We start from the raw sequence: 23,180 nt of genomic DNA, 5'->3' as shown, positions 1-23,180 counted from the left end.
TCAAGTATGGACATATCACCTTCACCATGTCTTTCGCCGAAATGCGGCTTTCCCGTACCGTCAATCGTCCTTGCCCGCGGCAACAATCACGGCACCCGGTTAACCGTCCCATAGCAGGGGCAATGCCTTGGATTGATGTAGCGACGCCCCTGGCCCGAACCGGGAAGTTTGCTGGGTGTCACAGTAAAAACCCATCACCAAGGCCCAGGCGGTAGTCCAAGCTGACCTGGCATCTAGGTTACAAATCAGGGCCGAGCTCAAGCGGATGCCGACGCCGCAGCAGCCTGTTGTTGAATCTGACTCTGGAACTGGACAATCTAGAACTAATTTAGACAGTTGTCACAGGGAATAAGCGCTAGACAAACTCACCTCCGTCCGCTTCTTATCACTCTTATCCTGGTTATCCTGGATCTGTCCCTCAATGCGTTTACTGCGAATGTCAGTCAGCACAGTCCTTGCTTAAATCCATCCACGGTCCGTCCCCTCCTAGCTTTGTAGGACGAGGGTGTGGCCAGGATCCATAAATTCAACGAGCATACATTTCCTTCTCAATAAACTCCAACCGCCCATTAACAGCCATCAAAGCCTCGCCCTTATCCTGCTTGAGCAGTACAGGTCCAATAAGCTTGAAGATGTTCGCGTCGTCGTCGAGGGAGGTGAATTCCGTTTGCACGCTCTTGTTCTCCTGCTGCTGGGACTCGAGCTTCTGGCGCGCATCGACGAAGCCGTCGAGTTCTGTTTCCCATCGGGATGTTGTCAGTATTTGCTGGCTTTGATATTGATAGTTTGTGGTAGGTATGTTATATGGAGGGGTTAAGTAGGGATCCCCGCTCCGCTGGATGGGAAGGGAAGGGGACGGTGATTGTAGACGGACCGGTTTGGAGAGCCTGGAACTCGTCTGAGAGTGCTTGCATCTGTTTCTGCGGGTCGGCCATTTTTATAGTTTCAATGAGAAGGGAAAGGATTGAGGGTAAGGAATGTAGGAAAAGTTGATGTGATGGGCGACAGACGGCAGAATCACACCAAGGCGGCGTTGTCCAAGTGACCGATCATCTTGCTCTCCACCCCCATCGTTTATTCCCCGCGAAGAATTATCACCGCTATCTACTCCCTTTTTGCCATTTCAATTTTTTTTTCTGTTCTGCCTTTCTTGACCTCAAAAGCGAAGACTGTCCTTGTATCCTTCGTTTATTGCCTCTAGCCAAGCTATCGCTCCAGGCAACCCTCGCTTTCCACCCGTCTCTACTGTCTCTCCAACTCCCCGCCTTCCACCTTACCTCCCCTCTCCCTCGAACCAGCGAGTCCGCCGCACCAGACCGAGTCACTCCACGGACATCAAAGATAAGAAACACGCAAGCGCCGTGTCACTCACCAAAATGAGCAACACCGACTTCCTCGGCCGCGCGATTGACACGGTCAAAAAGGCCATCGAGAGCGACAACGAGGGCGAGTACGAGAAGGCTTATCAGCAATACTACTCCGCGCTAGAGCTGTTCATGCTGGCGCTGAAATGGGAGAAGAACCCCAAGTCCAAGGAGATGATCCGCGCAAAGACGGGCGAGTACATGGATCGCGCGGAGAAGTTGAAGAATCACCTTGCGTCGCAGGATAGTCGGAAGAAGCCGAGTGCTGTGGGAGCTAATGGGAAGGTGTCGCAGGGGAGTGGGAAAGGGGGGTATGTCATATTTTTCTTTCTTCCTTGTTTATGAGAAGGATGATGTTAATGTTTTTTGCTTCGTTTTCTGTGTAGGAAGGAAGACGACGACAACGAGGACGCCGATTCGAAGAAGTTGCGGTCCGCCCTTGCCGGCGCTATCTTGTCGGAGAAGCCGAATGTGCAGTGGGAGGATGTCGCGGGTCTCGAGGGTGCAAAGGAGGCGCTGAAGGAAGCGGTTATTCTTCCGATAAAGTTCCCACATCTGTTTACCGGCAGGCGACAACCGTGGAAGGGTATCTTGCTCTATGGACCCCCCGGTACAGGAAAGTCATATCTTGCCAAGGCCGTCGCGACAGAAGCGAACAGCACCTTCTTCAGTGTCAGTAGTAGTGACCTGGTCTCGAAATGGATGGGTGAGAGTGAACGGTGAGTTTGTCAGGATTGTCAATGGTGTGTTTATCACAGTGCTGACGCCGTTCCATAGTCTCGTGAAGCAGCTTTTCAACATGGCCCGAGAAAACAAACCCGCCATTATTTTCATCGACGAAGTGGACGCGCTCTGCGGCGCCCGTGGAGAGAACGATTCCGAGGCATCTCGCCGTATCAAGACCGAGCTGCTCGTTCAAATGGACGGTGTAGGCAACGACTCCAAGGGCGTCTTGATCCTAGGCGCAACAAATATCCCCTGGCAACTTGATGCCGCCATTCGCCGAAGATTCCAACGAAGAGTACACATTAGTCTACCGGATATCAACGCCCGCATGAAAATGTTCATGCTAGCAGTCGGCTCAACTCCTTGCCTGATGACGCAGGCCGACTACCGGTCATTGGCAGAACAAAGCGAAGGCTACTCCGGTAGTGATATCAGTATCGCCGTCCAAGATGCACTTATGCAGCCAATCCGGAAGATCCAGACAGCAACACATTACAAGAAGGTAACGGCCCTCCCTCCCAATTCATCCCGCAGGCAACGCCAGCCAAATGCAAATGCGAATGCTAACCCAACCAAACCACAGGTCCTACACGAAGGCCAAGAGAAGTTAACACCATGCTCACCCGGCGACAGCGGCGCGATGGAGATGCGGTGGGAGAACATCGAAGCCGACCAACTATTAGAACCGCCGCTCGTGCTGAAAGACTTCATCAAGGCTGTCCGCAACTCGCGGCCAACAGTCAGCCAAGAAGACCTAAAGAGGAACACGGAATGGACGAATGAGTTCGGTAGTGAGGGTGCCTAGTCCTAGACAGCCAGAGTCAGCTCATTGCGTTCTCTTTCTTTCGCATTATGCTCCGCTCCGATGTTGATTCCAAGGCACCCCTCAAAACTGCATCGATAGAGCGCGGAAGTCTGCCCCCTATACTGTTGGTCACATTTGCATTTTCCACCTACGTTACCTTCCCTTCCCTCCGAAACGAAATGAACGATCACCTACCTACCATATACATATGCCCTTTCCATGTTTCAAGTCACATACCGGTGTTAAGCGTTACTCTTGTTATTGGATGAGGCAGGCGAGGCGTTAGATTAGCTTCTTCATTTTCAGTTCTTTTTTGTCCGGCGTGCTGTATCTAAATTTAGTTGCAAAAATACATGATGCGATAGTTACACCTTGTTCAATTGTCCCGATCTCTGTACCCTCGTCGACATTTCTGGCGGGTATCAAGACTAGCCCTGGGTGGCCCAGAGCCGAAATATACGTCCACGCCTGATGTACCATTGCAGTAATAGCACCATTGGGAACCTTGGAATCCAGTTTATTTATATGAAGGTTCGAAGATAGACAATTTAACATTTCTCATCCAAAGAACAAACAACCTAGGAACCTAGCTACCAAATAAATAGTAGCTTAAACCGAACCCAAGAACGCAGCCAGGTCATCTCATCTATCCCCAAGACGCCAATCATATGAACAGGACAGAACAAAAAACAAGACAAATCAAACCATCCAAGCTAAGAATAAAACCAATCACCGCTGGGGAATCACGTATCGACTATAGAAAATAAAAAGGGAAAAAGAAATTGTGAAGAAGGCTCTTCTAAGCCTTCGACGACACCCTCTCCCGCCTCCTCATAACCTCATTCTTCGCCCTCTTCAGGCCCTCGCCTAACTTCGTCGTCTTTTTCCACTCGCGGCTCGATCTCTGCATGCGCACGATGGCCTTAACCATTGAGACAGCGGTCTTCAGTTTCTCGGTTGGACTGCGGACATTACGGCGGTCACGGGGCTTGACGCCCATTTCGGAGATCATGCGGAAATCGGCGTCGTTACTGGAGGGAAGAAGTTAGCTAAATCCATACATTGGGTCGAATCGGTTGTTGATGGAAGGGAAACATACCAAGCAATCCGAACACGCTCGCCAAGTTCCATGAGTCCCTTGCTCCAGGCTAGGTCGCGACGGAACTTCTCCTCCCTCTTGAGGCGTGCACGGAGCCAGAGAATTTCCTTGCCTAGGCCTAGCATTTCCTTTTCGTGCTTGGTCTTGTTGTCTCCTTTGGTGTTTGCTTTCTCCATGGCGTGCTTATAACGCTCCTGGAGGGCGTCGAGCTCCTTGAGCGCTGCATTGGCCTTGCGAGCGTAAGATGCGCGTTCTTCGCGGATTCTGCGAGTCCGCGATTCTGTTTCATTCAACTGGGCTTCCTTCTCTGATACTTGAAGGGCAAGAGACTCGGCTTCAAGGGTAGATCGTTTGAGCAATTCGTGTAGATCGCGCTGGTCCTCTTCGCGCATTGCAGCGCGTTCGAGATCATGGTTCTTCGATTTGAGTTCTCTGAGCGCACGATGTGCGTCTGAAAGCTGCTTTCGTAGGGTGCGGACGTCTTGCTGCATTTTGTTGGCGGGTGACGACGGAGGGGATTGAGTTTCGAATCTCTTGATCGTCGCGTCATGCAGCTCCCTCTCGAGCTCGACAATCTTGGACTTGTAGGCGCGAATTGAAGCCTTCTGGTCGGATTCGCGCTGTATCAACGCCTTCTCTCGCTTCCGCACCTCGTCTAAGTTATGGCGTAACATTGATAGATCCGCACTTGCCGACTGCTCATAGTCTGCAGGAGGCTGTTGATCGAGAAGGCCCTCCAGCTCATGAATGCGTCGCTCGTACCGTTGAAGTTTGCTCTTAGCAAGCGCGAGTTCGCGTTCTTTGCCGCCAGAGGCAGACTGCAGCTTGTCTTGGAGTTGGTCAATCTCGGCTGACAGGCGATTCTCTTCTAGGGCAGCCCTTTCGATCTCAGAGTTCAGCTGGCTCTCGAGCGAGTCCTTTGTTTCCAGAAGAGACATCCTATCTTCCTTGAGCCTCTTGATCTCACTTTCAAGGCGGAAAGTAGATTTACGGAGCTCGGTCTTCTCCTTATCAAACTTGGTTGTTTCGCCCACCTGGTTTTGAGCTTCATCCAGCTGCGCCTGAAGCCCATCGCGCTCGGTCTCGACATCGGTCTTAGCCGCCTTCATATCGTGCAGCTCGACATGCGCATTAGCCAGTTGGTCTCGAAGCTTTTGCTTATCAGCAAGCAGCTTCTTTACTTGACCATCCTGGTCAGTCGGTGCTTTCTGTGTGCGAGTTTTGGCGTATTCTTGTTCTTCCTCCAGGCTTGACTGAAGCACAGCCACTTCGTCCTCCAAAGATTGTACCTTTTCCTTGAGTGTCGCTTCCGATCGTCTGGTGAGGCGAAGTTCTTCCTTGACAGAGAGCAGTTCATGTCGCAATTCGTCGATGGCGTCCCGCTTCGCGGACAAGTCGTCGTTCAATTCCTTCACTTGCCGACCGAGAACAGCCTCAGCATTGAAATGCCTTGCTTTCTCGGTGTCAATGACTTCTTGTAACTTAGACTCTTTCCCGGTTAGCGTGTGCTCCAACTGCTCCAGCTTCTCGATCGTTCGCTTGAAGCCTGCCGCTTGGTCCTCTGCTCTGTCCTTTTGGAGCTGTATAGTGCCCCTCTGGCTCTCCCAACGATCTTGCTCGAGAGCGAATTGGCCCTCTTTATCTTCAATTTCGTGCTGAAGAGACTCAATTTCTTCTTGCAGCCTCTCAATGTCCTCCAGATATTGAGTACGCACATTCTCCGCATCTTCAGTGGCATTATGTCTCTCGGCATCAAGTGACTCCTGGAGCTCGCGAATGGTAGATTGTGCTTTGGCCAAGTCACTTTGCAGGTTACCAGACTCATCCGTCAAGGCGTGATGGCGAGTATGAAGGAGATCCTTCTCTTCCGTCCTCCGTTGGATTTCGTCTTGAGCTTCGCGCAGCTGGGTACTCAGGTCGTCGCGTTCCTGGAAAGCTAACTCACGCTCTCGTCTGATCTGGGTAAGTTCTTCGAGTAGTCGTTGTTGCTCGTGGTCCGTGTCTTTGCGGGTCCTCTGAGATTGTTGTTCGAGGTTCGTCATTCGCTGGGCGTTAGATTCAAGCTCCTCCTTGAGTTCATTGTTCTTTTGACGAAGCTCCTTGACCTCTTCTTCCAATTGGCGAGTAAGCCCTTTGGTGCTGAAAGATTTGTTTGCCATCTCATCCTGCAGCTCCTGGAGATTCTCTTCGGCGCGCTCTTTCTCCTCTATCGTCTGTTGCTCCGAGTTTCTGGCTTCAATAGCTTCTGATCTTGCCTGATGGAGAGATTCCTGCAATTCTTCAAGTTGTTCCTTTGCTCGTCGAAGCTCCGACTCCAACTCAGAAAGCGCGTCATTCTCTTGGCCGTCTTTGTCCTTCAGCTCCTCGATTTCCTCTTCGCGCTCCTCGATTGTGCGATCTTTCTCTCTAAGAGATGCCTCCAAGTCCTCGATATCATCACGAAGCTTGTCGATTTCCTCTGACTGCGAGTCTTTGGCTTCCCGGAGTTGTTCTTGAAGTTCTCTCACACGCTGGTCCCTGCTCTCGAGCTCCTCCTTCATCGAGTCCATCTCGCGTTGTATCGTTTCGTCCATTTGTTTCCGGCGCATTTTCTCTTTCAGTTCCTGAAATTGCTGACGATAGGATTCCAGATCGCGTTCGGCCTGTTGGAGGCCTTTCTTATACCGTGAGATGTCGCGTTGCATCGTGAGTTTTGAGACCTTCAGTTCTGTATTCTCCATGAGTGCTGCCTGATTATAAGCAGGTCCAGCCTTTTCTAACTGCTCTTGAAGGAAATGGATCTTCAATTTCAGCCCAAAATTGTCCTTGTCTAGCTTGTCGATTATCTGCACAAGTCAGCAATTGCCCGGTATAGAGCGCCTCGTCATTCATCCATACCTTCTCCTGTTCTTTAAGAGTCATGTTGTTCCCATCGCCTAGTACACCGTTTCCATCTCTGCTAGTAAGTCCTGGTAACGGAGTGCCCTGAACGCTGCTGCTGGCGACCTGAGGAACTGGCGTGGGGTCGTCAGTCGTCGCGTCCTCCTCATCAATGCCCGTCATCTCTATTGGCGGTAACCCGGGCGTGTTGCCATTACTCCGGTAGCCCGGCCTCAGGTAGGACGGGGTCTTGGGTGCGCTGGCCCCACGCGTCGAAGACATATTCCTCATGTAGTTGTTCTTCATGGCGCTCTTCAGCATGGGCGTAAACTCGCCCTTCGCGCCCGCTTGCGGCAATGATTGCCGTGAATTTAACGCGCTTCTCGTTGACTTGGGGCCGGCAGCCGCTCGCGGCGTATTGAGTTTCGATCCGGCAGAACTGCGTCTGCGGTTGTCGCCGAGAACTTTCAAGACATCTTCGTCTTTCGAGGGCGTCTGGAATGAGTTTTCGACCGAGTCGAGGGCCGACAGATTGTGCCGTCCGACGCTGCGATAGCCATTCGTCAGGTAAGTCGCGTTTCCGTCGACTTCGGTGCGCGGGGTGTCGATGTACGGGTAGGCCATTTTTCGGTTTAAACGCGCCGTATGTTCCTATTGTTAGTATATTCAAGAGTAGTACGATATCCTCCAGCGCGCAAACATCCCCGACAACGCGGCGAAAAGGTGTTGGGCTCAATGGGGAGAAGCAAGACGCATTGGTGATGGACGTGTTTTGGGCGGTGAGAGTAATATACGGACTTGTTGACATCTAGCCATAAACGGATTAGTGAGAACGGGCACCAATAAGCTGCGTGTCGGCCCGGCAATATTCCGCGTCTGCTATTGTATGAAGTCATACCGATGGTAATTTTGCCTCTGAACTTAGACGTGCGGCGAAGAGATAACGACGAGCTTTTCCCTTAACCCGGGATTTCTTCACAAGCGATGATCATGGCGCCTATGACGCAGGAGGATATCGAGTGGTTCAAGTCTACTTTTCGTCCCATTCCCAAGCCTGAACTCCCCGACGACTGCATCGACTACTCAATACACTATGTCCCTTCGAACCCCGCCGTCGTTGACGAGGCCGCAGATACACGGACGCGACTGACGGAGGTGCACAAGTCCTCAGCTGAATTGACGAAGCAGTTGCTTAAGGACTATATCTGGCAAAGGGACCCCTTTCGCCTTGAAATAACCAAGAACGATGGTATGTTAGCGCATTGCCATGCGACTTTGTTTTGGAAACATTTCTAACAGGATCGTTCTTAGGAACAACGACATTGAGCGGGCGAACGAACTTCGGAGATTCCGTCGAGGATGAATGGGTGGTGGTATACCTCCTGTTGGAGTTGACCAAGAAACACAAGGACATTTGGGCTACGGTGACGGACAACGATGGACAATTTCTTCTTGCAGAAGCGGCCGGCGCATTGCCGTCATGGCTTGAGCCAGAGATAGCGGACAATAGAGTAAGTGTCTTAGTTAACTTCATTATCCTATTGCAATGTTTAACTAGATACCAGGTATGGCTACATCAAGGGGACCTTGTCATAATCAAGCCGAAGAACGAGAAGAATAGGGTTACGGAAACAATATCCCTGTCGGAGGCGAGAAGGATCTTGAAGGAGGAACCCGGACGACTGATGCGCTCAGCCATGATTCAAGAGGAGGCCTTCTACAGACTAAGAAATTACCCTAAGCAGATCAGTGAGAACCTGCATTCAGTTTTGGTCACTATGCCTCGCAAGGTTGCCTTCCTTCTGCATCAAAAACCCACCTATATATCACCCGCTGTCGAAGCTTTCTATCTCCGTGATCCCATCGCATTACGACCTCTTCGAGGCAAAGAGGCGGAGGACATGATTTTCAAGCCTGCGGATTTCGTTACAGTCAGTACACAATTCACAAGGACTGGTTACGCACAAGTCAAAAGTCAAGATTTCCCCGCGCCAAAATCCTGGGTCGGCAAACTACCTCCTACCGAGGATCGGAAGCTGTATAACCGGGCTGATACGGGCATGAAAGTCACTTGTGGGTTCGAAATGCTTCTCACCGACCCTCAGAACCGGGATAAGCCTCTAGTGCGAGAGATGAAACTTTTACTTGAGGACTTGGACACCGGCGACGAATCGCTTCCTGACGATGAAGAGATTCAAAAGTGGGAGAAGCGAGAAGATGACGAGAAGTGGCTAGACATAAGCTTTGAGGACCTCGACAAAGAACTCAAGGGGAGAGGAAAAGAAAAAGGACAGTCTGTAGGGGATTTTGGTGACGCGAATGCGCAGGAAAACTTGCAACGTATCGTTGCTCAGTTCGAAAAGTTCCTCAATGACGAATCTGCTGGCTTCGAGGGAGCCGACTTCATCGACGACTTGGCATCAGATTCCGATGTCGAAGGAGATGATGAAGAAGAGTTGGATAGCGAAGGAGAGGATAAAGAAGCTTCGTTCGATGAGGAAGAGTTCGCTCGGATGATGAAAGAGATGATGGGCATGCCATCAATGCCCGGCCCAAGCGGACCATCTTCATCGTCAAGGCCATCTAACCGAGTGGAGGAGCTGGATGATTCCGAGGATGACACCGAACAGATCAACCAGCTCTCAAGAGAAATGGAAGCTGAATTGAAAGGGACGGGAGTCCTTGATCTCAATCGTCCCAGTGATGTCTCCCAGGGCAAGCGTGCAGTATCCCAAGGACGAACGGACGAGGGGACGGTTGTCATCCCGGAAGCGGGTGACGAGAACGTCAATATCAATCTCGTGAAGAACCTCTTGGAGAGTCTTCAAGGTCAATCAGGAACAGCAGGTCCAGCCGGGAACTTGCTTTCCATGATGAATCTACCCATGCCCAAGGATGACCGCGAACGTTGAATCGCATCAACTTCTCATTGCATTTTCAGGAGCATGGGTGCATAAATGAGTCTAAATAGATCGGTGGAGTCGAATACATTGGGTCAGAGAGTATGTTCGAACAAGCTAACGTTTTGGAGTTTCCAGGCTGAGATTTCCAGATTGGGAATGCGGAGAAATCACGGGCGATAAGGTTATCATCACGTGCGCTTCTTATCGGCCTCCAAGTTCCCCTCCGGGCTCTCCGCTTCCATTCTCTTTCTTACTCCTCTTCCACCCCCCGCCACGGTTTCATACCTGATAGACTTTACGCTGTGCAATAGGCTGCTGGCCATGATTATTTCCTGAAAACCAAGGTCCCATACAGTGGCTTCAATCTTCGCACACAGCATTTAGATCTTCTTGGGGCCTGATCCTCCCCACTATCAGGCGTGGTGGTGGAGCCAGCCACACTTGGCTGACATACGTGGTGCACTACTCAGCAGTTCCCAAGCTCTCAAGCAGCACAAGGGCCATATCCACCGTTCAACGACCCTCATTGCGTACTTGACCCCGAGACCATGGCGTCTCCAGCACATTGCTTCTATTGCTTCGAGAGCTTGGCCGCCTCGTATGAGGGGAACGAACCCATTAGTCTCGCTGCTGTGGAGGAGCTATGGGAGAGATACGAGCAGTTCGCGAAGGTCTCTGAACTTCAGGACAATGCAGACGATATTTCCGGCGAGCAATCCGTAATCGGTGGTGAAGAATCCATCGAAGGCGGACAATCTACTTCACGTCCTCAGAGAATAAAACTACCGAGTATCGACCGCCTCCAAGCCCAGGCATCACCGGACTCGAGTACATCAACACCCTCAGGGGTATCGAGCAAGTCATCAAGCTCTATCTTCTCGAGCGTCACGACATCTAGTTCAATATCGTCCGTGTCTGAAACGCCAGAAAGCCGGCAACGAAGACCAAGCGATCAGAAGTACCCACTCTTCGTCACATGGAACACACTCTCGAAGAGCGGCCGTAAATCTTTACGTGGGTGTATCGGCACGTTTGAGGCGCAGGAACTCTCTCACGGTCTGAAATCCTACGCTCTCACATCGTACGTACACCTACTCCATGACGCTCTGCACGTCTACATCTGAATCCCTTCTTAACCACTCGTATCCAAACCCAAACTAACAAATCAAATTCAATCAGTGCGTTCGACGACACCCGCTTCTCCCCAATCCCAGCTTCCCTTCTCCCCTCCCTCTCCTGCTCCTTAACCCTCCTAGGAACCTTCGAACCCTGCACAAACCCGCTAGACTGGACGCTCGGCACGCACGGCCTCCGCATCTCATTCATCCACCGCGGCCGCCGCTTCGGCGCAACATACCTTCCCGACGTGCCCGTCGAGCAAGGCTGGACGAAGGAAGAAACCGTGACATCACTCATGCATAAGGCCGGCTGGAGCGGGGCATCCAGCGAAAGCAGCAGCACAAGCGCAGCGAAGAGGCTTTTACGCGGCGGCAGCAGCAGCAGTCACAGCCATAACAGTCAATCTGGATCTACGTCGAAACCGAAACCTTGGGACTTGGTTTCGGATTTCCGCACCGTTAAGTATCAGGGACTCAAGGCGTCAGCGGATTACGGGGAGTGGCAGAAGTGGCGCGAGTGGGTGCTCTCGCTAGATGATGGGAGTGAGGCGTTGCTGAGTACTTGAATATCTCACCTCATCAAGTGCCCTGCCACGTGGTGGTCATTCTGAAATGGCGTCGCTATGGTTATGCCTACTTATGATAAACGGTCGGTGTTATCATTTTGTGGCTTAATATATCTCGGGATTATACATTTGCAGTGTCAACAGACTTAGGAATGAACAATCAAAGTTCCTGAAACACATAAATAGCTCGGATACCCACCCTAGGCCCCTCCAAGGTCCCTGACAGTATAAACCGACCCCGCGACCGACACATTACTCATCCCACCCAGAAAATAAATAATCCTCGAGTATATGTATCGAAATCATAAAATATAGCGGACTATACCAAAACTTAGAAGGTAAAGGTACAGTAGTAACCTCATCACTGACCACGACCCCGAAGCCGAGCTCGAACTCATCAACATCCCTCCTCATAACTGATAGCAGTTATGCGTGCACAATAGCTGAACAATTTCTTCGAAGCCATGCAAGTATCATGAACAGAGACATAAGCATCGTGACGAAATGGTGGGTAAATGCACAGCGCAAACTGGGCGAAAGCGAAGGGGAGAGGGGACGTTCTCATCAGCGATGATAGAGAACATCATGATGGGGCGTATCGTTATGGCAAGGCGCACACATATGCGCGGCCTCAATCATATGGAGTCCCCAGGGACAGGACAGGACAAGAACAGGGCGAATGAATGATCGCTAGACAATCAATATACTATAAATATAGGCATAAACGAGGCTGCTAACTGCGATGAGCAGTGCGGCTCCAGAGCCCAGCAACAGTTTCCTTAACTTTACGCTCCTGCTCTCGAATCTGCTGCTCCGTTTGGCCGCGGGCATTCCCGCGACTATCAATTTCCATGAGGTCGCCCCCTTGCCCTCGGGGCGTCTGGCTTCGTTCCGGGAGGACTTCGCTCCCGTTGACTTGCTCGGGTTTGGGGTCGACGCTCATAACGCCGTCCATCATGAGACCGCCGTTCTCGCGAAGCTTGTTGATTGCACGGACGGTATCGATGGCCTTGTGCAGGGTGCGGCGCGCATTGAAGTTCTTCTTGACGGTAGGCAGGAGGTCCTGCTCGGCGCCCATAGCGTCGGTTTTGTCGTAGGGCGGGTTGACCCATTCATGTTGGAGGGCTTGGTGGGCGGTTAGCCGGGCTTTCGGGTCGACGGTTAGACAGGCTTGGATGAATTTGCGGGCTTCGACGGATACGCCGCGCCAGTACTCGAGGGGTGTGAAGGAGTAGGAGGCTTCGAGGATGGCCTGCATCTCTTCGAGGTTGGAGTCGCGGTCGAATGGGGTGTAGCCGCAAAGCATGAAGTAGGTGATTACGCCGATAGCCCAGATATCGCTGTCGAGGTTAGTCGCTGCTATCGATATGGAATTGGTACGGTTGCCACGTACACAGGTTTCCCGTGCCCACTCTTCTTAAAGATCTCGGGCGCCATGTATCCGGGGGTACCGCATGTTGTCGTTAAGACGTGGAATTGCTCTTCGTCCATAATGCGCGACAGACCAAAGTCCGCAATGAGCAAGTCTGCATTGTCCTCGGGCGTACGAAAAAGAAGGTTCTCCGGTTTGAGATCGCGATGCACAATGCCGTGGTCGTGTAAGTATGCCACCGCGGAGAGAATGGCGCGGATAAGGTCGGCCGCGTCGGATTCGTAGTAGCTTCCCTTGCGGCAAATGCGATCGAAGAGCTCCCCGCCCAGCGCAAGGTCCGTGACAAGGTATACTGCAATAAAGCAAGCAGTTAGCGCACAGCCTAGGCAGCCATCACCCCTCCTCATTCCCAGTGTGCCATAATCGTACAATTATTCATCGTCTCAAAATAATCCACCAGCGTCAGGATATTCTGGTGCCCCATAGAAACTTTCTTCAAAATGGCAATTTCATTCCGAACCATATGTTCCCGCCCGGCCATCAGCCGCTTATTGATCACCTTCGCGGCATAGTATTGACCGGTGTCGATATGCACGCATTCCTTCACGACCGAGTAGGAGCCCGCTCCTAGCGTCTTTCCGGTCTTGTACCGACAGGGTTGGATCTTGGGTTTCTGGCCTGGTTGCGCTTGGGCGGCCATTGTAGGAGATGTAAGAGGATCAGTATCGGCGATGCGTCCGGGGGATTGAGTTCGGGGATAAGGCTAACGAAGATCGCAACGCGCTCCTGTCTCGAGGGTATCAGTGGGACGGGACAACAAAGGCGGGTAGCAATGCGACAATGAAAGCTCGAATATATATGTGATGCAACTCTGGAACGGGAGACAAAGAGGTGACACAAAGGAGAAATTCGAAAGCTGAAGCTCGCTGCTCACCTGCACAGGCCTTCTATCGGCCGGGGCACTGCGGGGTTCTGGCCGATAAAGCAGGCAGACTCCGCGGTTTGGATTCGAGGCTCACCGGTCGGAAGCGTCAATAATGGAAGAATATAAAAGAAGCTCAGGGTATAAGCTGGTCAGTGACGAAAGGTTCATCAGGATGGATGCGGAGGGGATGGAGAGAGGTTCTGGGTTGAGACCGAGTGCGCCGGTCAATCTGCGAGCTAATCGCCGGAGATTAGCGGGGCTATGGATTCCAAATCTCTACCAAAGCCCAGGTTGTACTACAGATCATGCCACGATAATTTTGTTTTGATTATTCAGATCCAGAATCTCTGGATAGTTCAATCTATGCTTAGGTACATAGATAAATGTCTTTATTGTTTGTTTGTGCAAGAGTAAGCGTCTATTGCATGTATAGAGGGCGATTCTATATATAGCGTAAAGCGAGGACCTGTGATTTCCCACATCTAGTGCCGTGATAATCGCATGTATTATAGGTTATGTATTATAGGTTATGTATTATAGGTTATGATCAGATTTATTTTAAACGGAGCGAAGGTAATACTAATTGCACCAAGCAATCTTGCAAGAGACAGCTTGTGTTAAACGTCTCATGATAGTGACTCGGATAGGGCGACGTTCTCAGGCTCACTGCGGTCCCAAGCCTTCTCTAGGAATTGGACATTTGAGTCATGAGCAGCATTTGTCTCGCGACATAAAACCTGGGACAATGAAAGATTTATGACAAGCGGCAAACCCGAGAGGGTAGGCATTATTTAAGTTGCGCAGCTTGTCTCAAACTGACTGAACGCCGGGAGGCGCGCAGCCGGTAAGGTCTGAAGCCTTTTTTAGACTCTCATGGGGCTCTAGGTCCAGGACGGGCATGGAGCTTTTTCTTTTAATACCTGGAAGGTCGCAGGGAATGGGGCGGAAGGTTAGTGAGGCAGGTTTAGATACTGATGGCCTCGAGAGTAAGACTGAGCGGGTAGGCCTTGTGCTGTAGCACTGGAAACTCCAGGCCCTGTGCCCCTGGCCTAGCTGATCGACAGAATGCGGTCGTACGACCAGCACAAGCCGATGACCGCCAACTGGTGCTCACTCCGGGTGCAAGGCCCAAACGGTCGTTTCTTTCCCTGCATTATGCAACTCCATTGGTCTACCGGCGACCCAACATTATGGAATTCAGTATAGAATGTCACCTTCGATGACTGGTATCGATGCGATAAGATTCCGGACACTATCCCCGATCGGGCCGCGGAAGCACCTGATTGACGGCAACTTTTCGCAGTCCGCGATTATCAGAACAGGCGATTCTAGCTCAAGGTCTCGCATTCAACGATGAGTTGCGCCTTAATACCAAATCGTCGGGCGTTTGAAATTGAAATTTCTCTAACGCAGCAGTTCGTTTTTTGATGGCGGTCAAAATAGTACAGCACTGAAGCGAAGTTCAACTCACTGTATTTAATACTCTATGCTTGCTGGCCGCACTTGAGGGTATAGATGCGAAGACCGTTTAGGCGTAATCAAGGACTAATGAGGGGAAAGATTTGCAACTTGATCACCCCTCTAACTCTGCCCGCTCGCCTGGAGATTAATGGAGGCCAATTATCTTGAAAAGGATAGCCTACTTTTGGTGGCACACCAGATGTTTCAGCTTGAAAACAATGTTGAGCAATAATAATTTGGTTGAGCACAAGTTGGTCGGACCAACTGTGGGACATGCTGGCTAATGTATTGACTTGTATCGAGCCTTTGCTGCGCGCCTGCTTGTATGGAGGTCCCTGCTTCTTCTATCTAGCTAGGATGCTCGACTAAACAAAATACATCAAGTAAGAGGGTAATTGACTAATCTAAATTAGGAATGTGCGGAATATCAAATGACCGAGCAGATGCTGAATAAAATGAAGTCCTAACTTAGTCTTTGACACCAACTGAACCCTGACTAAACATTGGAGCAACTTCTCCATGGTCCGCTGGGCTTTTTAGAAGTTCTTTCTGACGTTTTCCTTTGCCAGGTTGTAATGGTAGCCAAATTAGCTTTATAAGTAATGCTTAGCATAGTATAAATGAAATAATTCTTAATATCTACCCCAACCTGCACATATAGAAAGTTGGTCTTGACAAATAATGGTCGACTCACAAGAACTCACATGCATACAGTATGTGGCTTGTGGTTGAGCGAAACGGAAGCGGGGAAACTTACAGCCGAGCTTCCAACCTCTCATTGCAGACATCAGATATCGGGCAGGAGGTTCGCAAACTCTCCTGTTTGCCTCCAATTTCCCACATTTAGCAGCATGGAAGATCCATCATCAACTGCCTACGGGGTGACCGCTCTTTCCGGGCTTGCTCTCGAGGCCAGTAAATCACTGTACCAGACAATTGAGGGTCTCCGAAAGAATCAGCGGGCGGCTAGAGAACTGCGAGACGAGGTTCAGGCCCTCTCGCAATCGCTCGAAGTCCTGAAAAATTCGGCTGCGGAATACGAAGTGGAGCTCTCGGTCTTAAGCCTACCTTTATTACGATGTGGCGCTGCCTGCAACGAGCTAAGCAATCAAATTGCCCAGTATGTCAAGGAGTCTGACGGATCAAAGTCAAGATTGGAAGGCTGGACTGGACTTCAATATCTGGGTGAGAACATCACGAACTACAAAAACGTGCTTGCCAACTACAAGGCAACCATAAATATTGCGCTAGGTGGTGCGACTTTGTAAGTCATGAGATCCAGTGTCTTGTCCAAGATGGTCCTAACTATTTACCAGCCAGACTATTGCGGTCACACGCCAAGTGCTCCAAGAATACAAGGACCTGATACAAAATACCACCTCAGATCTCCATGATCGATTGGACGAAATTGAGCGGAAGATGAGCACCAACCAGTCCCTAGACGAACCAGACGCTACTATCAGCCGTGAAGAATTGCAAAAGATAGAAGAAGAAAAGCAGAGTACAACACACTGCCTTGACGTCTGTAAACAGGTCTCAGATAATATTGAGCAGTATCACTCTGGACGCGAGAATAGAACTAAAAAAGCCGCTGGCACACATCACACGATGAATCAAGCAAACTCTAATCTCAGCATCGTTCAGCAACTAGCCCAACGGTATCTAAGTTCCGGCATCCAGAATATGAGTGCAGTTTCGAATCGGCTTCAAAACCATCTGAGTCAACTAGAAGCAAACTTGCGGAGCAGCAAGAGTCCAGTGTCTGGCCAGGTTGCTTGCGACCTTCAGAATATCAAGGAAGATAGGGAGGAAATTGCGCAGTGTCTGAATATTTGCGCGGATGCCTCCAATCTCTCTGAGTGCTCTAGGGTGAATGTTTTTGAAGATGTGGCGTCTTCGGACGATGCGCAGCAAGTGTTAGTTTCCACTATTGGAGACTTGCTGGATGCTAAGCGGATCTCTACTGGAGCGGGGTCATGGCAAGTGCTTGGACAAATGTCGGATGAAACACTACAGCTTTTCATTTCTCAAAAGAATGGTTTACGTGAGGATGTTGTGGTAGGCGTCGAGCAGAAAGAAGGAAAGGATTTTCATAATCGGTATGGTACAGGTCGCTCGCTTCGAAACGAGAATATAGCGCGGGAGTCAGGCAATCTCAGGTCAACGCCATGAAGACGGTGCTTTCAATCAAATCCACAACTAAGCTTACTTTTATTCTACTGACTTTGCCGAAAGTGAAAATAGATCTTGCAGAGCCTCTCTCGCTGTACTTAAATTTGGACTTAGGTATGTTCTACCTGGTACAATTGTAGTAGAAATTGTCTATCTTGATCGAGGAAATACATTATCCAACTATAATACATGAGCTTTGGACTATACATTAGCTGTGGCCGCTATTTATCCTCGTAGTATATGAATGAAACAAATAGTCTTCTCAATATGCCATAGAAATCTCGAGCTCATTCCCCCAATTCACGAAGGTATAATATTAACATTGAAAGTATTCCAAGTGATGCAAGCTCGGTCATAAATATCTGCCCTTGGCAGTATTCCTCATTTGTTTGTGGGAACTCTGGAAGCCGCAGCATTCATAAAAACGCTCTTTAAAACATCATCCGACATTTGGCCAAGTACTAGCTTTGACCCGTTACCTGACTTGATGCGCTTGGCAGAGATGAGGTCTTTGAGAGTTGTTACCACTGCCAGGTGGCTATTGTCTCCCGCAGTGACATCCTCATAATAGTTCATCCGCGGTTGATTCACTTCGTCCCCGGCATGCTTGCAGAACTCCAATAAAGCTTTAGTACCTTGCACCTCTTCCTGAAAATTCTGTTGCTTGGAGCTAAGTCCATCGCTTAGCGGTGAAATACCCAGTCGGGATATCGGAGATTGTTTATCGAATTTATAGAGATTCTGCAGATTCTGCAGTAGCTGTATCTTCCAGCTCATGATTTCTTTTCGTGCTGAATTTAATCCTTCCGCATTGATCAATGAGGATTGCATGGGCCTTTCACTGGAAGAAAGTCGTTGGGAGGGTTCGTTGGGTGCAGTTTCTAAGTCTCCTAGCAGATTAGACCATGACTGATCCACGAGAGTAAGAAATTGTTGACAGATGTCGAGGCTCTGATGAGTGCTCTGCTTCTCGTCTTCCATTCTTTGGAGCTCTGCCGGGTCAATTCTTGCGATCGTCGAGCTGTTGAGTGACAAAGTCTCCACCTTCATGTGAATATCTTCCAGATGAGTTTCTAGATCACACTGCGTGTTCTGAATAAGCTCCTTATACTCCTCGATAACGTGTTTTGTGATCTTTGTTGTACGACTGTATGGAAGATATTAGCACTCCCAATATGACAGAATGGCAGTTTCCAGGAAGCTCGTACAGATTCACATATGCAAGGGCGATTGTTATTGTTGATTTGTATCCCGCTAACATGTTCTTGAAACCTGAAATATCTTCGCCCATATACCGGATCTTGAGCCAGTCTCGTTTACTGTAACGTTCTTCCGAGGAATGCTGTGTACACTTTTCACGGTCTGATAGAGGAGGACGGTGGCCTCAAGGGCAAGAGTCACAAAGGTTGTGATCGCAGAGGCAGCACCAACCGCTTCGGCCATGGCAGAGTCGTGCGAAAAGTACGTTTCGTTGTAGAAGAGAAACAAGATTGAGATAACGCAACTTTGGAAAGCAGCGAGTAAACGGCAATCTATATAATAATTCTCGAGGACCGAGCGCATCAGGGAATCCTGGAATTTTTATCATTTGAAACAGGACCCAACCTCACTGGATGGTTCGCAGTCATCCTGGCGCTAAAGGTCGACAATTGACATCCATGGAACTGTTTGCCCTGTGTTTAGGCTGCCCTGGGCGTTTCAAATGTACATGTTGTCAATTTGTAGTAGTAGGTTTAATTGTGTCGACAGTCATCATTGAAGTTTAACTTCTAAAATTAGTACTCTTATAAGCGCCCGCCTACTCGGGATGGACTTGCTACATATACGTCCTGCAGGCCACGAGCATGGGGAGCGTCACCGGTACCCAATAGTCTACTGTCAATAGAAGAGTCGAAATGCGCAATGCAAATGCCCACCATATCTGAGCCGAAAGTGTGGTGATTTGTCTGACCAATGCTTCTTGGCGGAGTGCCCGCCATAACCCCTCCTTGGAGACATTTTCTGGACAGCTTTTCCCGACCGCGACCCGGTGATTGTTTGTGAGCGCGTGCGGTCCACTTTTACAGAAACAAACAGGATGGGTGTCCCCTCATTGACTCTGTTTGTCAGCGTCGGAGTGTGACAGGGCGTTTCACAACTGTCGGCGGCTAATGATTCGCAAAGACCGCAATCAACACTGCTGCCAAGACCGGCACGGCTCGATGTGTGGGTTCTTCTTGACGCCAGGAGTGTATGGCTCCAATGTTTCCAGCGGTTGGACTTATTATAACCTAGCTCTTATCTTATCTTTTCCTTTTAGAGAGAGAGAGAGAGAGAGAGAGAGAGAGAGAGCGAAAGTCCGCCCAATAATTCATAAGACTACAGCATTAGAGTGTAGAGCTGCTTACTTTTCTCTTAGACAAAAGCTACCTTTAAGGAAACACCAAAAACTTAGAAAGCATGGCATACTCACGTTGGGGTTTGGACGGTTGGGAACCTGCCAAGCAGTAACCAAAGCTTCTTCCATTGTACTCGTCAACACTAGATCCCCTTCTTCAGTTCAAGGGAATCTGGTTTGCTGCTTGACTCCTGTTTCGATTTCATAATGGGCCAACCAACGAGTTGATTCCTAAATCAAGCTACGGGGCTTAATTAACTGGAGTGAAGATGCCTAACCAAGACCACTCAAAAATTGACGGGTTACGGGGTGAGCACACTCGACCGCTGAGGACCCCACATGGTCACCCAGTGCAAGATAAGATGCATGACCCATGCATTTGGGCGACCTGTTTAACACATTTACTTTCCCATACTGCTTGCTTGCGACAATCTCTGAAGTGAAAGTCATCATAGCTTCACTTTGTCCCTCAGTTACGCTGGTTGTGGAGAGTCTCAGTCAAGGTTTGGAGGCCCATTGCGAGCTGGGAAGAGATTAGTCGAGCAGCCCCTCAGAAGGAGCAATAATTTTTGTCGCGTCAGTCAGCGAACTCTGCACAACAGATTTCCGTGAGCTGTAGTATTCAGGGCTGAGACTTAGGTCTCAGGACATTAGACTTCGGGCTACAGGCCCCAGCCTGATGAGATGAGCCTGTAGACGCAAGTTTGCTAGCTCCAATATCTCGTGGGCCAGATTGGCTCATCATGATCAGATTATTATCTTGTTAGTTCTCAGGCAACTCCTTGTTGTCTGATCCAGATCGATGACAGCAAGCCTTTCTCCCTTCTGCTAGAAATAGCCTCATAGCGGTCATTTTTAGTATCATTTTTTATTTCCACAAGTCGTCACAATCTAATTGTAAATGCCACGGTCCAGCCCTAAGCCATCCTCTATGCCCGTTCTCTATTAATGACTTTTGACCATAGTTCAAACTTCAACACCAAAATAATAAACATTCAAATGAGCGAACCGGAAATCCAACCTCTTATTCCCCTCATCCTTCGTCGTCCTCAGATAAGTATCCTTCTCCTCCGAGCTCATCGCATTCCAAATGCGGTCCCGTGTCTTCTTCCGCCAGATATAGTACACCTTGATGAAGATCGTCATGAAGACGTTCCAGGCAACGAGTGCGAGGAAGGCCTTGTTTCCTCGTCTGTAGTAGGGCTTGTCGTCTTCGCGGTAGATCTAGGCATGATGTCGGCGAGGTTCTATAGTACATGGAGAGATAGGGGATCTCGAGACAAGACAACGTACATTCGAGGAAATGATCGAACTCGATTGACAGATCATGTTGTATACGGCACTGCCGACTGTTCGGGTGCGCACTGTACCGGCGTTACGGGAGGTTAAACTGACTGGGTGGCTGTTAGAGACGACTCCATTCGTGATGTTCGCTAGGACTGAGCTTGCCGTTAATAGAATGGATATAAGGAATCCCAATCAACATAACCGTAACCGCGTACCAACTCCAGGGGCTTGCAGAGGCCGGCAGCAGTTCAAGCGCAAGAAGCAAAGGCAGACACCAGAGAGAGTAGAACCCGACAACAGCCACGCGGTTGTTGATTCTCTCGGAGATTCAGCTCCAAAAGACCAGCTGGATCAGAAAGAGCAAATACGCTGGAATAGTCAGGAGGTTTGTTTCGAAGGTGTCGAAGCTGAGATTCTTCAGGTTGAGCGTCAGGTATGCGGAGACGGGGTTCGTGGGGATCAGCATCGTGAAGCTGATTGCGTATAGAGGCCACAGGTCGCAGTCGGTTAGGGAAGCCCAGAGTAACTTGAGGGTTAGACCCTGGCGATTGTGCATTCCTCCCTAGAAGAGACTCGTTAGCTTCGACGTTAGATGTCACTGGAAGTGTTGAATAAAGGCATACCTTGCCCGGATCATCCCTCAGCACCCGATTAACCATAATAATCTCCTCCGTCTCCGAGAACCATCCATCTAGACCTCGGGACCAACTAGCCGTCTGTGTCGGACTAGGAGGGAGATAAAACAACGAGACAACACCAATGACGGCCGTGAGAGCGCCCTCCAAAGCAAACAACCACCTCCATCCTTCCCACCCGCCAATAGACCTCATATGCAAGATCCCAAATGCCGAAAACGCCGCAACAGTAAACGTAAAGTGCGACGCACAGTAGAACAGACTAACCCGCATCGGCAGCTCCCTGTTCGTGTAGAAATACGACAGGTACAGCAGCGCGTCCGGGATGAACCCGCCTTCTACCAAACCGAGCAGGGCACGCGTAGCGTAGAAGCTCTTCTCACCTGAGATCAGGCGCTGAAAGATCCCGATGATACTCCACGTTACCATCTGGATAGGGATCCAGACGTCGGGGCCGAGTTCTTGGATATCATCTGCGAAGGGACTTCAGCGAAGAGGAAGTACAGGTAGAAAATCATCATGCCGTAGTTGTATTGGTTTGTTGTGAGGCCGAGGTCGTCGAGCATGCCGTCGCTGAGGGCTTGCGAGATGTTGCCGCGGTCGAGTTGCAGGGCGAAGAACTAAACAAAAAGGAATGAAGTACGAGGGAGACTTACCTTCCTAACAAGCTTCTTCTTCTCCTGCTCCGTCCACTCAGCCTTGGGATCATACCGATGCCGCCCTTCATACTCAGCAATGGGCTCATACAGCTCCGTTGCACCACCGCCAACAAAGGCATCACCTTTTCGATGCTGCAGCGTCGAGGGGAGCTTTTCGGACACCGACTCATGCACCGGGTCCTTGGAGGCTATTAACGTCTCGGGGGTCGCCTTCTCTGCCATGGTTGGCGATGGAAAATCCCGCGCTACCATGGTACTGACATGCTGAACAACAGCGACTGGCGGTACAATTTATGCTGCGCCGATGGATGGCGACTGCGATTCTCAGTACGTAGATGCAGAGCAAACGTGCAAAGGGATACAAATGATACCATAAGTATAGAATGGCGTGCGATGGGCTAATTCGTTGCCATACAGATCTGGCTTTGCAGAGTACATAGATCTCCGCGGAGCCCTACATACTGTCACTGCCGAGGCTTGAAGAGAAGAGAATAAGAACTTGCCAATAGGATCACCAAGCATTGATTTTGCTCGAGTTTCTTGTCCATATCTTGGGCTCTTGGGGATTTTAGCATTATAACGATGTCCACGATTCGACCCAAGTAGGGTTTACTGTCCTTGATCTCGTTACGTATTTCCCTGGCCAAGTACTAAATAGTATAGATTCGACCCGCCTCGCGCTAGAGATAGTCGTTACCTAATTACAACGTTTCGCACTTTAACGAGAACGAGTATAGAAAGCAGGGTTCGGGATCGCCACATGGGAGTATTTACTCCGTTAGTAAAGTGCTATACCTCTTGGCGCAGAAGTGGTGGTGGTTGTGGTGAGTCGTGACCATGCATGTCATCGCC

The 23,180-nt window shown here is 50.0% G+C and overlaps 8 protein-coding genes across 8 annotated transcripts; 4 read left to right on the top strand and 4 right to left on the bottom strand.

The window, feature by feature from the left end:
- Positions 1-257: 257 nt before the first annotated feature.
- On the bottom strand, positions 258-935 carry BDV17DRAFT_289225 (tubulin-binding prefolding complex subunit YKE2; the record flags this gene model as incomplete). The annotated part of the gene is made up of 4 exons (XM_073761617.1): positions 258-317; positions 370-430; positions 540-735; positions 875-935. 4 exons carry the CDS (start codon positions 933-935, stop codon positions 258-260), a joined length of 378 nt encoding a protein of 125 aa, XP_073618077.1.
- A 155-nt stretch (positions 936-1,090) lies between these two features.
- Positions 1,091-3,275, top strand: BDV17DRAFT_257454 (AAA family ATPase VPS4). The gene is made up of 4 exons (XM_073757196.1): positions 1,091-1,675; positions 1,751-2,083; positions 2,142-2,592; positions 2,674-3,275. The coding sequence occupies exons 1-4, from the start codon at positions 1,377-1,379 to the stop codon at positions 2,893-2,895; spliced, it is 1,305 nt and encodes a 434-aa protein (XP_073618076.1). The 5' UTR covers positions 1,091-1,376; the 3' UTR covers positions 2,896-3,275.
- Positions 3,276-7,784: 4,509 nt separating this feature from the next.
- Positions 7,785-10,060, top strand: BDV17DRAFT_24032 (putative regulatory factor Sgt1). Its single transcript, XM_073755951.1, has 4 exons — positions 7,785-8,102; positions 8,165-8,364; positions 8,419-9,855; positions 9,906-10,060. The coding sequence occupies exons 1-3, from the start codon at positions 7,838-7,840 to the stop codon at positions 9,763-9,765; spliced, it is 1,812 nt and encodes a 603-aa protein (XP_073618075.1). The 5' UTR covers positions 7,785-7,837; the 3' UTR covers positions 9,766-9,855; positions 9,906-10,060.
- Positions 10,061-10,304: 244 nt separating this feature from the next.
- On the top strand, positions 10,305-11,440 carry BDV17DRAFT_289221 (AMMECR1 domain-containing protein; the record flags this gene model as incomplete). The annotated part of the gene is made up of 2 exons (XM_073761616.1): positions 10,305-10,837; positions 10,936-11,440. The coding sequence occupies 2 exons, from the start codon at positions 10,305-10,307 to the stop codon at positions 11,438-11,440; spliced, it is 1,038 nt and encodes a 345-aa protein (XP_073618074.1).
- A 164-nt stretch (positions 11,441-11,604) lies between these two features.
- Positions 11,605-14,113, bottom strand: BDV17DRAFT_257447 (serine/threonine-protein kinase). Its single transcript, XM_073757195.1, has 4 exons — positions 13,747-14,113; positions 13,242-13,598; positions 12,834-13,164; positions 11,605-12,780 (listed from the first exon to the last, which is right to left on the bottom strand). Exons 2-4 carry the CDS (start codon positions 13,510-13,512, stop codon positions 12,174-12,176), a joined length of 1,209 nt encoding a protein of 402 aa, XP_073618073.1. The 5' UTR covers positions 13,513-13,598; positions 13,747-14,113; the 3' UTR covers positions 11,605-12,173.
- A 1,907-nt stretch (positions 14,114-16,020) lies between these two features.
- BDV17DRAFT_257445 (uncharacterized protein) lies at positions 16,021-17,537 on the top strand. The gene is made up of 2 exons (XM_073757194.1): positions 16,021-16,462; positions 16,515-17,537. The coding sequence occupies exons 1-2, from the start codon at positions 16,050-16,052 to the stop codon at positions 17,368-17,370; spliced, it is 1,269 nt and encodes a 422-aa protein (XP_073618072.1). The 5' UTR covers positions 16,021-16,049; the 3' UTR covers positions 17,371-17,537.
- Positions 17,538-17,645: 108 nt separating this feature from the next.
- On the bottom strand, positions 17,646-19,103 carry BDV17DRAFT_257444 (uncharacterized protein). Its single transcript, XM_073757193.1, has 2 exons — positions 18,579-19,103; positions 17,646-18,517 (listed from the first exon to the last, which is right to left on the bottom strand). Exons 1-2 carry the CDS (start codon positions 18,659-18,661, stop codon positions 17,752-17,754), a joined length of 849 nt encoding a protein of 282 aa, XP_073618071.1. The 5' UTR covers positions 18,662-19,103; the 3' UTR covers positions 17,646-17,751.
- Positions 19,104-20,617: 1,514 nt separating this feature from the next.
- BDV17DRAFT_297368 (MFS general substrate transporter) lies at positions 20,618-22,550 on the bottom strand (the record flags this gene model as incomplete). The annotated part of the gene is made up of 7 exons (XM_073763479.1): positions 20,618-20,971; positions 21,041-21,141; positions 21,197-21,351; positions 21,403-21,596; positions 21,658-22,098; positions 22,155-22,289; positions 22,326-22,550. 7 exons carry the CDS (start codon positions 22,548-22,550, stop codon positions 20,714-20,716), a joined length of 1,509 nt encoding a protein of 502 aa, XP_073618070.1. The 3' UTR covers positions 20,618-20,713.
- Between the last annotated feature and the right edge of the window lie 630 nt (positions 22,551-23,180).

Source organism: Aspergillus undulatus, assembly GCF_047715775.1.
Source record: "Aspergillus undulatus strain CBS 261.88 unplaced genomic scaffold BDV17scaffold_11, whole genome shotgun sequence".
In the NCBI taxonomy this organism is placed as follows: domain Eukaryota; kingdom Fungi; phylum Ascomycota; class Eurotiomycetes; order Eurotiales; family Aspergillaceae; genus Aspergillus; species Aspergillus undulatus.
This window is presented reverse-complemented; position numbering and strand designations above follow the sequence as displayed.